Source organism: Salmo salar, chromosome 06 (genome assembly GCF_965601325.2).
Source record: "Salmo salar chromosome 06, fSalSal1, whole genome shotgun sequence".
Lineage (NCBI taxonomy): Eukaryota > Metazoa > Chordata > Actinopteri > Salmoniformes > Salmonidae > Salmo > Salmo salar.
Genome location: NC_138296.1, coordinates 69514818 through 69530545, shown reverse-complemented (window position 1 = coordinate 69530545; position 15728 = coordinate 69514818). Strand labels below are relative to the sequence as shown.

Genomic DNA, 15728 nt, shown 5'->3' with positions numbered 1-15728 from the left:
GTGAACCATGCCAACCGTGCCAACACTGGCCCCCCCTCTGGCTTAATATATAGCAGCAATGCCCATCTCTCATCCTTGATCCTCCCCCAACCAACCCTTAGAAGCTGAGTCCCTCACCTGCCTATGCTTTGCTGGGCAGGCTGGCTAGGGTACCCTACCATCCACCAACACATACAGTAGACATAGCCATCCCTGGTCAAACAGAAGTAGGAAGAGACGGGGGAGTGTGTGTGTACGCGCGTGTTTGCCTGCTCGCTGAGAGAACACAAACACTCCCCCCATGCCCTAGGGCCACTCAAGCTGTTCCCCGTGCCCGTCCAACACACAGCCATATGGGCAGAGAGAGATGGGAGAGGAGCCTGGCTATAAGTCACTTTAAGTAACGAGAGGCCAGGGATGGCTGAGTAGAGTCAACGTCCGCTTCAGACTCCTGCTCAATGCCACGCTGGGATTTTACACCCAAGACGGCTCTTTGGAAGAACTACTGCTATAGGAAGTGAGCGCTAAACCCACTCACCTGTTGGTGACTATTCTGATCTGTCATCTTGTTCGGTCCTGTGACTTCAGTGTCTATTGTACTACCCTGCTCTGTCCTGGACATCAGATGTGTGTTGGTGTGTGTAAATGTGTAAGTATGTGCATGCATGTGTGTGAGTGTGTTTAAGGTGTGTGTAAGTGGTAAGTAAAAAGCATTGGCTGCTCACCGGCGTTGGAGATGCGTCTCCCTCTCTCCCAGTCCATCTGCTCACTGTCCAACTGCTGCTCCTGCTGCGTCTCGTTCTCCATCCTCTCCCTCTCCTGCTTCTCTCTCTCCATCAGCTCCCTCTCTCTCTCCGCCCTCTCTCTCTCCAGCTGCTCTCTCTCCTTCTCCTGACGCTCGCGCTCCAGGCGATCCCGTTCAGTGCGCTCCCTCTCGGAGCGCTCCCGCTCTCGCTCCTGGCGCTCCCGGTCTTGGCGTTCACGTTCGCGCTCCCTCTCCTGCATCTCACGCTCCAGCCGTTCCCTCTCCTGACGTTCCCGCTCCAGTCGCTCCCGCTCCACCTCCTTCAGCCGCTGCAGCTCCAGCAGCTGCCTGCCACGGGAAGAGAGGAGAGAAGAGGAGGTGAGGAGGAGAGAGAAGACACCAGAGGGGTGGGGAAAGAGGAGATAAGAGAGGGAGGAAGAGAAAGGGTTTGATGAGGAGAGATGGGAAAGGAAACCATATAGTTTAGGAAAGAGGGAGAGATGAGCAAAGGGAGGAGAATAAGAACAGAGAGACCAAAGAGGAGAAAGAACAGAGTGGAGAAGATGAGCCGACGAGACTTTGACCTCGTTTTCCACGCTGGCCTAATGCACCATGCAGACCCACAGGCAGTGCTGTCACTTGGACAGGCCTTCTTGTTATCATTATATAAGCTTGTTGTCATTATGTAATTACTGTACAAGACAAGCCGTTACGCAATCACAGCTAGCTCTGCACGTTTCTGTTGTTGAACACAACAACGTAGCCAGTCTGCTTCTGGCTATAGCTTCTCTTTCTGTACTGATAAGGAGAGAATCTGTATAAAATAATAATAAAAAAAGTCATCTGTATCCAGCTTGTACTTATTGTCTGCATAACAATTACCAAGAACACTGTATGTAAACACATCCAATATCAGCTTGTTCAGTCCAACAAAACACATTGCTGCAGAGTTCTGATATGAACTCAGGATTGGGAATAATGCATTTCTACAGGTACAAACAGTGAACTCCAAAAGTATTGAGACAGTGACACACTTTCGAAATGATACAATGACTATGAAGTAAGTGCAGAATGTCAGCTATAATTTGAGGATATTGACATTCATATCAGGTGAATTGTTTAAAAATTACAGCACTTTTTGTGGATAGTCCCCCCATGTTAGGAGACCAAAAGTATTGGGACAAATTCACTTATATGATTGTTAAAGTAGTCAAAAGTGTAGTATTTGGATCCATATTCCTAGCACACAATGACTACATCAAGCATGCGACTCTACAAACCTGTTGGATGCATTCTCTTTGTTTTGGTTGTGTTTCTGATTATTCTGTGCCCAATAGAAATGAATGGTAAGTTTATTTTGAGTCACTTTTATTGTAAGTACAAATAGAAATGTTTCTAAAGACTTCTACATTAATGTGGATGCTACCATGACTACAGAAAATCCTGAATGAATCGTGAATAATGTTGCGTGAGAAAGTTAGACGCATAAATATCAAACCACCTCAAAAAATGCTAACCTCCCCTGTTATTATAATGGTGAGAGGTTAGCATGTCTTGGGGGTATGATATAAAATGCTAACCTCCCCTGTTATTATAATGGTGAGAGGTTAGCATGTCTTGGGGGTATGATATAAAATGCTAACCTCCCCTGTTATTATAATGGTGAGGGGTTAGCATGTCTTGGGGGTATGATGTTTGTGCGTCTAACTTTCTCACTCATCATTATTCACGACTCATTCAGGACCATCCACATTAATGTAGAAGTGTTTAGAAACATATTCTATTCTTATTTACAATAAAAGTAAATCCAAAATGACACAATAGATTATTTACCAATCATTTCTACTGGCCATAAAATAATCTGAAACACAACCAAAACAAACAGCAAATGCATCCAACAAGTTTGTAGAGTCGCTATGTGCACAGGTCAGATCAGGGATATTGCCTCTGCGTATTGAAACAGGTAAGATCAGGGATATTGCCTCTGCATATTGAAACAGGTCAGATCAGGGATATTGTCTCTGCGTATTGAAACAGGTCAGATCAGGGATATTGCCTCTGCGTATTGAAACAGGTAAGATCAGGGATATTGCCTCTGCGTATTGAAACAGGTAAGATCCGGGATATTGCCTCTGCGTATTGAAACAGGTAAGATCAGGGATATTGCCTCTGCGTATTGAAACAGGTACGATCCGGGATATTGCCTCTGCGTATTGAAACAGGTGTTGTAATTTCTAAACGGTTCACCCGATATGGCAATACCCTCAAATTAAAGCTGCAATTTAACCTCATCATCATTGTATCATTTCATATCCAAAGTGCTGGAGTACAGAGCCAAAACAACAACAAATGTGTCACTGTCCCAATACTTTTGGAGCTCACTGTATCTCACCACTAGAGGGCAGCATTCTCCAATAAAAGGTGAGGCAGGCTACGTCCTGGCATAGTCTACTGTAGCTAACCGTGTTGTAGTAGAGTCAGGCTCCAAACCATTTCACAGACTGTTCTCTCTCTCCCCATCTCTCTGCCATGGAGGCTGTGACTGATGTACCTGGCCATTCTGTGGGGCTTCATCTGCCTCAGCCAGGCCTCTGTCCAACATTACCCAGAATGTCATAATGATACTGGAAAACCCTATCCATCTCCTGTACATACAGACCGCTACAGCTCAGTGTTGAGGTGTGGAGAGGACAGACGGATGACGCAGATATCAGGGAGTGTGTGTAATGTCGATGATGTGGGGGTTGGGAGGGCTGTGAGTTTGAAACATCTTGCATTTGGTCACAATTTGGATCATACACTGAGTGTATAAAACCTCAGGAACACCTTCCTAATATTGAGTTACACCGGTTTTTGCCCTCAGAACAGCCTCAACACGTCGGAGCATGGACTCTACAAGGTGTCGAAAGCGTTCCACAGAGATCCTGGCTCATGTTGACATCAATGCTTCCCACTTTTAGCTGGATGTCCTTTGGGTGGTGGACCATTCTTTAAACACACTGGAAACTGTTGAGCGTGAAAAACCCAGCAGCGACGCAGTTCTTGACACAAACAGGTGCACCTGGCACCTACTACCATAACCCGTTCAATGGCACTTAAATCTTTTATCTTGCCCATTCACCCTCTGAATGGCACACATACACAATCCATGTCTCAATTGTCTCAAGGCTTAAAAAGAGCAGGTGTTTTGTACACTCAGTGTACAGTATGTGCCAACCTGATACCCTTACCTGTCTTGACCAAATGTCAAGGAAAGAACTCCACTGGCATGACAAAATAATCTGTGGTGCTTTATTTCTATTTATAAAGTGGATGAACAGACCTTAGCCGTGGTATATTGGCCATATACCACACCTCCTCGGGCCTTATTGCTTAAACGAACGGTACGCATGCGCTTTTCCCTCAGACAATTCTTCCTTCTTGCTGTAAACCAAACCCAGTTCCAGTTGAATCATCAACTCAACGTCAGTCCTATCTGGTGTGACGTCACATCTCCCCCTCTCTCCATCTGGCCTGGACCTAGCTACACACACATACACTTGTTCCTCAATGATGATGTCACAAACAGACACCCGCCCCGCCCCCTCCCTCCAGGTACGCCCCCTGAATACTCTATCCCACCTGTCACCACTTGTTACCAGCCAGCTTGTCATTGAACCCCTCCTACATCTCTGGCTCTGCATCCCCTGGTAAGGCAACATCAAGTCTCCACACGCCCTTCAGAGAGGAACATGATGGAAACCAATTGCTTCCATGTCCAAAATAGGCCTGGAGGAGAATGATGTCAGATCACCTGGGTGTAAACAACCTACGTTACACCTGTTTATGAAAAAAAGCACTTCCTTTTCCCATAAGTGCAGTGTGTGTGTGTGTGTGTGTGTGTGTGTGTGTGTGTGTGTGTGTGGGGGGGGGCTACCTGCCCCTGAACTACTCATGCAGCACATTTTCCACCCAGTAAAACCCAGTCGAATAGGACTCATCTGTAGCTGAATCTATTCTACACTATGTGCTGAGAGAAGCAGTGAGACCAGTCAGAGTGGAGGATGGACATCAATAAACCCTCAATGTGCCAACTCAGGGAACTGCAGGATCAATCAATCCAGAATGACTTAATGGACTCCAGTGACCTAAGGCAGGGGATTTCATGGAAGGCAAATCTCTCCTCTTTTCCTGATGGAGCTCTAAAAAGCCTTGAAAAGCCTTACATTGACTGAAATGATGACCCTTGACTAATATCACCAGTGACATATAATCCATCATTAACATACATAGTTTAAGAACCACATGAGAATGATTTGAATGTTACTTATTAAGACTAAAGCTTTAGCTAGTATTACAGGGACAGTATTACAGGCCACGGCTCCAATCCATTCTGTAGGCTGGATTAGCCAGAGGAAAAGAGGAAGTCAGAGTCAGCTGGCAGAGATCCTCTCTCTCCCAGGACCAGTGTGGAGGAGGCTGAGAAGGCTTTCACTCGCTGTCGCCTCAGCAAGGCTTCCCTCAGTCCTACCACTGACCCCATTCTACATATTCGCCAGTCTCACTCTACAAGGTGTCCCCATATCACACTGCACTGTTACCGAACCGTAGCTGTACCCAGCAGGCTCCCAGAGGAAGGCCCAACTCCTCACTCCTGGAGCACTTCATAATGACAGCCTCGTTAACCGTAAGACAGGGAGTATTGAGCGCAGAGGACTACTGTTCCAGTTTAGTCCTCATCTCCCTCTCCCCTCCCTCCCTTAACCTCAACACCCTCCTCACTCACCTCCTCCCTCTCCCTCACTGAGTTCATTAAAAAGAGCAGGAGTGAGGAGTGTCCTACCATTCATTAGGCGCTGGGCCACTAGAGGGCTGGAGGCAGAGTATGAGGCTCAGAGGACCATTCCCAGGAGTTTCTCTATAGGATAACATCCCCTGATCACCACAGTGATATAGTTACAGTAGAGAGTACAGCAGAAAGTCTACTGTATAATGTAGTGTATATCAGTGCTAAGATAAGGGGCGCTCTAGAGATTAGCATGTACTCCACCCAGGGGCGGTAGCTCCACCAACTAGAGGATCATCAAACTGTGACAGGAGTGCTGACAGGCTACTGGAGACCACTGCACAAGCCTCTAAACACCCCGATTCAAAAAAATATACGAGGGGGCAACAGTGATATCTAATATAAGAATGTCGGAGGTTACATTTGGCAGGATAGTGTTGACAGCAGCAGGAAGGGGTTATTACGCAACACCACTAGAAAGACAGACAGGGTTGGAGAAGGTCAGTGGGGGATAATGCCACTGACGTGCTGTCCCAATGACCCATCATACATGGGGAGTAGTTAACCATACAAAACAGAGGTCAACTGTATAGGAATAGCCTAGTACCAGGAGATAGTGTATGGTACATTTTAATGCTACACACTCTATATAAAACAAGACTTGCTTCACCATAAAGGGACTAGGTTTTACAAACATAGACATTTGATTAACTTGGGTTATAGTGACATGACATTCCATCTGTCCACAGAAATGGATCAGACTAATTCCCTACAGCGTATTTGTATTTATTTTTATGTGCAATGCTATCTGACACGTACTGCATTCCCTGGAATACGAGATCATAACATTCCTACACAACACGCATGGAGAACAGTTCAAATAACAACCAGGGTGAGGGAAGGGGTTAAAAGTGGGTTGGGAAAGAAAATAAATAACCTAGGATGAATTACTGTTCAACTGTACAGTACGTCCCTGTGCGGGCATAATTGTGAACATTTGAGATATAGTTTAAATCAAATCAAATAAGCACCAGGTCTCACCCTGTCTGTCAGGAGAGATGGCGTGGAGAGAGGGAAGGAGAAGGGGAGACGGAGGGGAGTTAAGACGGAGAAGCTGAGAGAGGTGGACTGACTGCCATTCGCCTAGGGGACAGCGATAAGTTGGAGCAATGTTCTCTTTGAGTTAAACATGGATATTCTGAAGCAGTAAGGTCATCAGCCTTCTCAGATGAGGGATCATAAAGAAAACAGGGATGTCAGTTTGAGTACTAGTGTATACTGTACCCATTAGCTGAACGACCAAGTTCTTTACATTCCAATATAGAAGCTTTTGGGATATGACAACTATATATCTCTCATACTGTTGAACAATACAATGTATCATCATAGTAAGCCAAAATGGAGAATTAACAATACAATGTATCATCATCTCGGTCTTGCTGAGAGAGAAGGCAGCTCCCTGCAGGTCCTATTGAAGAATGGAACCAGATGAGAAATGATCAAAGGATGCCTCACCGCATGTCAACACACAAACACAGAATTTCCCTCACTTTCTCACAGGAGACAAACATACACAACGAGCCGAGTGGGAAAGGGCTGGATTTGTCTCGGACTTTGCCTCTCTCCCACTAAAGGGAATGAAGGCTTCAAAGATGTGAAAAACCTTGCTGATCCATTTACTGGCGTCTCAGTTCCTGACATGCGTTGCCTGGGGAACAGTTGCTAAGGGAGTGTAGGCGGAACACGGCCTGAATCCGAACGTTTTCCAACAACTTACTACTATTGACAACAAAAAAAAGAAAAAAGAAAAGCTTGGGCTCTATTTTACAAGAAAAAAATAATCACTTGAATGTGTTTGACAGATGACTTATTTAGACAGTAGGAAACCAGTCAGAACTGTGTGCGGGGGGGGGGGGGGGGGGGGGGGGGCGGGGGGACGACGACTTGACAGTATGAATGCCTCAGGACGAGGCCAGAATAGAAATGAAGACTAAATTTGAACCAAGGTTGGGGCAAGACAGAGCAGATGTTATGCAACATGGTATACAGTTACAGAACATCCTTTTCAAAAATATAGAAAATTCTGCATTGACGAGTAAGCAAACAAATTGCAAACAGTCCAAGTTTTGGGTATAGCAACAGTGTGATGCTGTTATCCTTGATTCCGACAGCCAAGGAAAGCAAAGCTGCAGAATCACAAAGCCTGGAAAGCCCACCGTCCAGTCAGTCAGAGCAGCTTTCCTCATTGGCTCAGAGGCCTGAACAGTTTTGTCTGTGTGGACTGATGCCCAGTTAGTCCATATGGAGCTACTCTATAAAGGACTCAGTCCAAATCTACAGCTCACAGTCACTACCACGTGTCCCCCTAGCCAAGTGCAGGAGACCAGAACAGAACACTAGTCAAGGAAGGGAATTTGTGTGTTGGACACTAACAGAACACAAATACATACAGAGTGTACAAAACATTAGGAACATGGACTGACCAGGTGAATCTAGGTGAAAGCTATGATCCCTTATTGATGTCACTTGTTAAATAGACTTTAAATCAGTGTAGATGAAGGGGAGGAGACCGGTTAAAGAATGCTTTTTAAGCCTGGAGACAATTGAGACATGGATTGTGTGTGTGTGCCATTCATAGGGTGAATGGGCAAGAGTAAATACTTACAGTGTGTTCAGAAAGTATTCAGACCCCTTGACTTTTACATTTTGTTACGTTCCAGTTTTATTCTAAAAATATATATTTTTAAAATTCCCCTCATCAATCTACACACAATACTCCATAATGACAAAGCGAAAACAGGTTTTTAGACATTTTTGCAAATGTAGTAAAAAGAAAAAAAAGAAATACCTTATTACATAAATATTCAGACCCTATGTTATGAGATGTGAAATTGAGCTCAGGTGCATCCTGTTTCCATTGACCATCCTTGAGATGTTTCTACAACTTGATTGGAGTCCACCTGTAGTAAATTAAACTAATTGGACATGATTTGGAAAGGCACACACCTGTCAATATAAAATCCCACAGTTGACAGTACATGTAAGAGCAAAAACCAAGCCATGAGGTCGAAGGAATTTTCTGTAGTGCTTCGGGACAGGATTGTGTAGAGGCAGAGATCTGGGGAAGGGTACCAAACAAATGTCTGCAGCATTGAAGGTCCCCCAAAACACAGTGGCCTCCATCATTCATAAATGGAAGAAGTTTGGAACCACCAAGACTCTTCCTAGAGCTGGCCGCCTGGCCAAACAGAGCAATCGAGGGAGAAAGGCCTTGGTCAGGGAGTTGACCAAGAACCCGATAGTCACTCTGACAGAGCTCCAGAGTTCCTCTGTGGAGATGGGGGAACCTTCCAGAAGGACAACCATCTCTGCAGCACTCCACCAATCAGGCTTTTATGGTAGAGTGGCCAGACTGAAGCCACTTCTCGGTAAAAGGCACATGACAGCCCACTTGGAGTTTGCCAAAAGGCACCCAAAGGACTCTCAGACCATGAGAAACAAGATTCTCTGGTCTGATGAAACCAATTTAGGATTATTTGGCCTTAATGCCAAGCATCACATCTGGAGGAAACCTGGCACCATCCCTATGGTGAAGCATGTTGGTGGCAGTATCATGCTGTGGGGATGTTTTTCAGCAGCAGGGACTGGGAGACTAGTCAGGATCGAGGGAAAGATGTACGGAGCAAAGTACAGAGAGATCCTTAATGAAAACCTGCTCCAGAGTGCTCAGGACCTCCGACTGGGGCGAAGGTTCACCTTCCAACAGGACAACAACCCTAAGCACACAGCCAAGACAACACAGGAGTGACTTTGGGACAAGTCTCTGAATGTCCTTGAGTGGCCCAGCCAGAGATCAGACTTGAACCTGATCAAACATCTCTGGAGACCTGAAAATAGCTGTGCAGTGACGCTCCCCATCCAACCTGAAAGAGCTTGAGAGGATCTGCAGAGAAGAATGGGCGAAACTCCCCAAATACAGGTGTGCCAAGCTTGTAGCGTCATACCCAAGAAGACTCAAGGCTGTAATCGCTGCCAAAGGTACTTCAACAAAGTACTGAGTAAAGGGTCTGAATATTTAAGTAAATGTTTTTTTTATACATTTGCCCATTATTTTTAAACAACAGGTTTTACTTTGTCATTATGGGGTATTGTGTGTAGATTGATGACGGGAAACAACAATTTAATCCATTTTAGAATAAGGCTGTAAATTGTGGAAAAAGTCAAGGGGTCTGAATACTTTCCGAATGCACAGTAAGTGCCTTTGAACGGCGTATGGTAGTAGGTGCCAGGCACACCGGTTTGAGTCTGTCAAAAACTGCAACGCTACTGGGTTTTTCACACTCAACAGTTTCCTGTGTGTATCAAGAATGGTCCACCACCCAAAGGACACCCAACTTGACACAACTGTGGGAAGCATTGGAGTCAACATGGGCCAGCATCCCTGTGGAACGCTTGACACCTTGTAGAGTCCATGCCCCGACAAATTGAGGCTATTCTGAGGGCAAAAAAGGAGGGTGCAACTCAATATTAGGACGGTGTTCCTAATGTTTTGTACACTCAGAGTTTAGTCTGCCACCGCTGCAGGTGTTTGGTGCTATCCCTCCACCACTATTACTGTGTGATCTCAATGTCAAGCAGCAAAGAAATGCTCCTCAATTTCCAATCTCCCTGCATCAGTATGAAGGATATCAGCCTTTTGTCTCAGCACTTACAGCGCTGCAGCCAACCTGCTATTGCTTCACACCAGTTATTTATATACCCCATTATTCCACCTCATGTATTTTTTATCTAACGGTAGGTTCATACTGGGAATCTCGGGTACGTTTAGAGAGGCGTCTGACAGTCTTCCCATGGCTGTGGTGTCTGTGGTGTCTTCAGAGGGACTAGGATTTAGGATTGGGGGTAATGAGAAAAACAACAAAATCCACGTCTTTGCCTGTGTAATCCTCTGGAAACCACAACCAGCGACATTCTGACCGAGGAGAGCAAACTAAATATTTATTTATTGTGTGGTAAAAAACAAATGACAGAAATAGTCAGAGTAGACATAGCAATGCATGACAGAGCACAGAATGGATTGAAGAGATGGATATACAAACAACCAGGGCTGATTTCATGTGGTCATTCAAGAATTGTGTGTCATTGTTGGACGTACTGTAAACGAAGGTTTCAACATTATTGCTCTTTCCCCTCACACACATACACTGTGTACAAAACATTAAGAACACTTGCTCTTTCCATGACACAGACTGACCAGGTGAATCCAGGTGAAAGCTATGATCCCTTATTGACGTAGATGAAGGGGAGGAGACCGGTTAAATAAGGATTTTTAAGCCTTGAGACAATTGAGACATGGATTGGGCATGTGTGCAATTCAGAGGGTGAACGGGCAAGACAAAATATTTAAGTGCCTTTGAACAGGGTTTGAGTGTGTCATGAACTGCAACGCTGCTGGGCTTTTCAAGCTCAACAGTTTTCCCAAGAATGGTCCACCATCCAAAGGACATCCAGCCAACTTAACACAACTGTGCGAAACATTGGAGTCAACATGGGCCAGCACCCCTGTGGACCGCTTTCGACATCTTGTAGAGTCCATGCCCTGACAAATTGAGAATGTTCTGAGGGCAAAAGGGGGTGCAGCTTAGTATTAGGAAAGTGGTCCTAATGTTTTGTACACTCAATCACACACACTGGGATACCCTGTGCTGCCCTGAGGCCATAGCTGAGTAGTGAGAGAGCCGTTTGGCTGAGTCCACGCCACTAGTCTGTCCAGCTGGAGCTATGAGTCAACAGCTGGGCCTTCTGCTCGCTATCCTTCTCTCACTCCTTTCCTCCTTTTAATTTGACGTCTGTTCCCTTGGCCATCAGTATTTCATTAAGATATTCCAAGCAGAGAGGAAGCAGCCAGGTGTAGTGTTGCAGACAGTACTAGTTTCAACTGTAGACAGAGCAGAGACCCACAGAGCAGAGATCAGCTCTGGAACACGACCAAACTGGACCTCTGCATTACTGAAGGGTCACCAGCACTGACCACAGAACAGTTCTTAACCCTGGTGGTGTTAGGCTATTCCACGACAAGGCTCGATGATGGACGGGTGTATTGGAAAGCTACTATGAACAGACAGTCATTTAATCATTGGGGTTATTTATAAAAGGGAAGAAAACAACAGTGACCTTTAAAATACACCTATCACTAAAGATTAGAGTGTGAGCTCACGGTTAGGCATGCCTGACCTTCAGGATAAATCTAAGGCGGAATTATAGACCAACAAAATTGTTAGTAAAAATAAAACACTTTCAGGGTCGGGCTGGAAGTACTAGTCTGTCCCCTGATAGTAAACAGACCTCTCAATGGAAATGTAAGTGTTTGCGTGTGTGTGTGTGTGTGTGTGCTCACGCGTGTTCACCAATGCGTGCTTGCATCCTTGTGTGGAGGTGTTTCTGCACGTGCGTGTTTTTGAGAGAGTACGGATGAGTGTGTGAGCCTGCGAGGGTGTAGTAATCATCCCCCTCCATCCCCCTCCACTCCATCTTTCCAGGGTTGGTCGGGCAGGATTGTAGTGAGTTTGCGTCACAGGGATGACATCAGTCATTAAGCACCCAGGCCAGTTACATTGACTGCAACAGCTAAATATAGACGAGGGCCGGAACAGAACAGAAGAGTCAGAATGAGGGGGAGGCTCAGGGCCAGATCCATTACACACACTAAAAGAACTCCTTTGAACACATTCAGGCCTTCTGTGTTTCTGGAAGAGCAACAAAGACCAGGTCAGATATCCTTACAAGGAGTCGTCCTACTACTCACAGTAAAGGAATGCTTCCTCTAACACTAGAGTAGGGCACTATGGCACAGACGGACACATTGCTATGTCGGGTATGTCTTTGTATGAGGTCATGCACCAGCCAGGGAACATTCAGAACGGTCCAGGGACATTCTTTACAGGGAGAAAAAGGTGAAAATGTTTTCCCCCTGAGGCATATGTCTGAATGTATACTGTAAGTATTTTAGACAAGGTAATCATACAACAAGCCTATTAGGACCAGGGCACCCACCTCTCAAACCCCCCTCCCTGTGTGTGTGCGCCGCATGTTAGCATGGAGCAATAATCCAGCTTGTTAATGACAGGGTTAATATCAAATCCATGTTAGCATGGAGCAATAATCCAGCTTGTTAATGACAGGGTTAATATCAAATCCATGTTAGCATGGAGCAATAATCCAGCTTGTTAATGACAGGGTTAATATCAAATCCATGTTAGCATGGAGCAATAATCCAGCTTGTTAATGACAGGGTTAATATCAAATCCATGTTAGCATGGAGCAATAATCCAGCTTGTTAATGACAGGGTTAATATCAAATCCATGTTAGCATGGAGCAATAATCCAGCTTGTTAATGACAGGGTTAATATCAAATCCATGTTAGCATGGAGCAATAATCCAGCTTGTTAATGACAGGGTTAATTTCAAATCCATGTTAGCATGGAGCAATAATCCAGCTTGTTAATGACAGGGTTAATATCAAATCCATGTTAGCATGGAGCAATAATCCAGCTTGTTAATGACAGGGTTAATATCAAATCCATGTTAGCATGGAGCAATAATCCAGCTTGTTAACGACAGGGTTAATTTCAAATCCATGTCAGCATGGAGCAATAATCCAGCTTGTTAATGACAGGGTTAATATCAAATCCATGTCAGGAAACAAGTTCACGACTTTCAGATGGCAGAGAGCGGGCCAGGTCGACTTTACAAGGCTCCAACATAAACAAATCACTTCATGAATTTGTTCTCCAGTACAAACTCGCACACACCCACGCACACCTGTGTAACACTAAGAACAAGGCCATTAAACTGATAAAGTACAGGATATGAACCAGAGATCGATATACTCTATGTAACCTCATCTGAGTCTAACATGGATGGGTATGAATGATGAGAGGTTTTTCAAACATACAATATACCACAATGACATATTCCCAAGGCAGTCGCTACCAATAAACTGTTGCCAACTAAATGACCAAGTGTCCTTACAGCACTTTGAGCCTCATGCCTTGGTGTCTCAGTGAGCCTGCTGAAACAAGATGATTCATTTCATTAAAAGTGTATGTGTTGGAGGAGTCATAAATCATTGGACGATGGTGGCAGGTTTCATTAGGGGACAGGAAGGGACCACAAAGAGACAAAAAAAAGGCCAGATGCACACCGACCGGACTGACACACGCACGCAAACAGACGTACGCAAACACACAGAATCTTCAAATTCTTTCTTACTCACTGAACAATCTTCACAGTTAATTGTCCATAAGAAACCAAATCTAGGCCGATTAACAAAAAAATGTCATGGATGATTTATCTTTTGACTGTAAAACTGTTAAATTAAAAATCCCATGGGCAGGGTGTCTGGGATTGAAACGTTCCTGACTCACACAGAACCAGTTACCATAATGAGAACCTTGTCTCTCCATCTTAACTTCAAAATTCCTTTACAGTCTGAGATGCAGACAATATATACTGCTGCCTGCTGCCATACCAGGATTTAGAACTCTATTCATCATTCATAACACAGTACAGTACAGCACCTTGACCACCACCAGCCGCTTACACTACAACCGTCACACACACACACTCTCCCCCTATACTACCTGTCAGGGAGTGTGCATGCGTGTAGCAGGAGGGAGGCTCAGAGGATTTAGAGCAATGGGTTTTTAGTGGAGAGAAAGCCTTAGCCGAGGTCTCCTAAGAGTGATAGGGGCTCGCTGTAGAATAGCTTTTCATTAAGAAGGCCTCTGAGTATCAGTCCATTTCAGATCCTCGCTCTCTCACACGCACGCACGCACGCACGCACGCACGCACGCACGCACGCACGCACGCACGCACGCACGCACGCACGCACGCCACACACACACACACACACACACACACACACACACACACACACACACACACACACACACACACACACACACACACACACACACACACACACACACACACACACACACACACACACACACACACACACACACACACACACACACACACACACACACACACACACACACACACACACACACACACACACACACACACACACACACACACAGAGTTAAGCCAGCTCCTAACCTTGTGCTGTAAGTTTACCATTGTACTCAGCAGGGGATAAGTGTTTTGTGATTCCACCGGACACACTGATGTGGTGCCTGTTTGCTACAGCCTGCTAGTCACAGCCCCCCTCATCATCCTCCCACCCAGACCTGCTTTACTCTACTCCAGGGTTGTCTGCCGCTGTGCCTGAACACAAACTGGCAACCATCAGCCTCTCCCGGTACAAGAATGTTGGGCTCCCGAGTGGCGCAGCGGTCTAAGACACTGCATCTCAGTGCTAGAGGTGTCACTACACAATCCAGGCTGTATCACAACCGGCCGTGATTGGTAGTTCCATAGGGCGGCGCACAATTGGACCAGCGTCGTCCGGGTTTGGCCGGTGTAGGCCGTCATTGTAAATAAGAATTTGTTCTTAACTGACTTGCCTAGTTAAGTAAAAGGTAAAACGTTTAATAAAAATGTTAGAGAACACCGCCTGCAGGCAACCAAAGTCTCCACCGCCTGCCTGGTTAATATGGGAGGGGACTGAGGGAGTGGCGAGGCTGGAGAGATGACATGCTTTGGGATCAATAGACCAAAACCGTCCATATCAACTCTAAAGTATATTTAGGCAAGCAGGCACTGTCGAGCAGGGCAACTGTCCGATTGGCTCATATTTGATTGAAACACTGACCTCAAACAGGGAATTCTACTCAGAAGTGTGTGTGTAACGTCACTGGGCTAAGGAATAGCGTTGTTTAGTGTTCTTGTGTTCAGTGGCGTTGTAGGCCTAGATCTTACCTTCTCTGCATCTCCAGGTCCTCTGGCGAAGGTCCATTCTGAACCTGGGGGCTCTGTCTTGGCAACGTGGGGCCTGTAGAGAGAACACAGAGATGGTCATACATCTGCTGGGAGAAAACGGCCTCTGGACTCGTCGCTTTTGACTCAAATCTCAACTCTTAAACATTGCCGTCAATGTAGTCTGATTTCTATTCCACCAAGTCGTTTCTCAGCATTTCTTTCAAAGTTTGAGACTTTCATTTCTTTCAAAATCAGGATACATCAAACCCAAACCGCACTTCAATGACCTCCTCCTAAACTCTCTTTCCTTCTCCTTTTCAGGCCAGACCGATCCTTTTAAGCATAATTCACTG

General features: G+C 45.4%; 1 protein-coding gene across 1 annotated transcript in view; it reads right to left on the bottom strand.

Annotated features, from left to right (window-relative positions):
• LOC106607863 (ENAH actin regulator) overlaps window positions 1-15728 on the bottom strand; it is a 61592-nt gene that overhangs the window by 19164 nt on the left and 26700 nt on the right. Inside the window, exons 3-4 of the mRNA XM_082976170.1 lie at window positions 15376-15448; window positions 705-1072 (exon numbers count right to left, since the gene is read on the bottom strand). Coding sequence (XP_082832296.1) covers window positions 705-1072; window positions 15376-15448 — 441 coding nt within the window. The remainder of the gene's footprint in view (window positions 1-704; window positions 1073-15375; window positions 15449-15728) is intronic.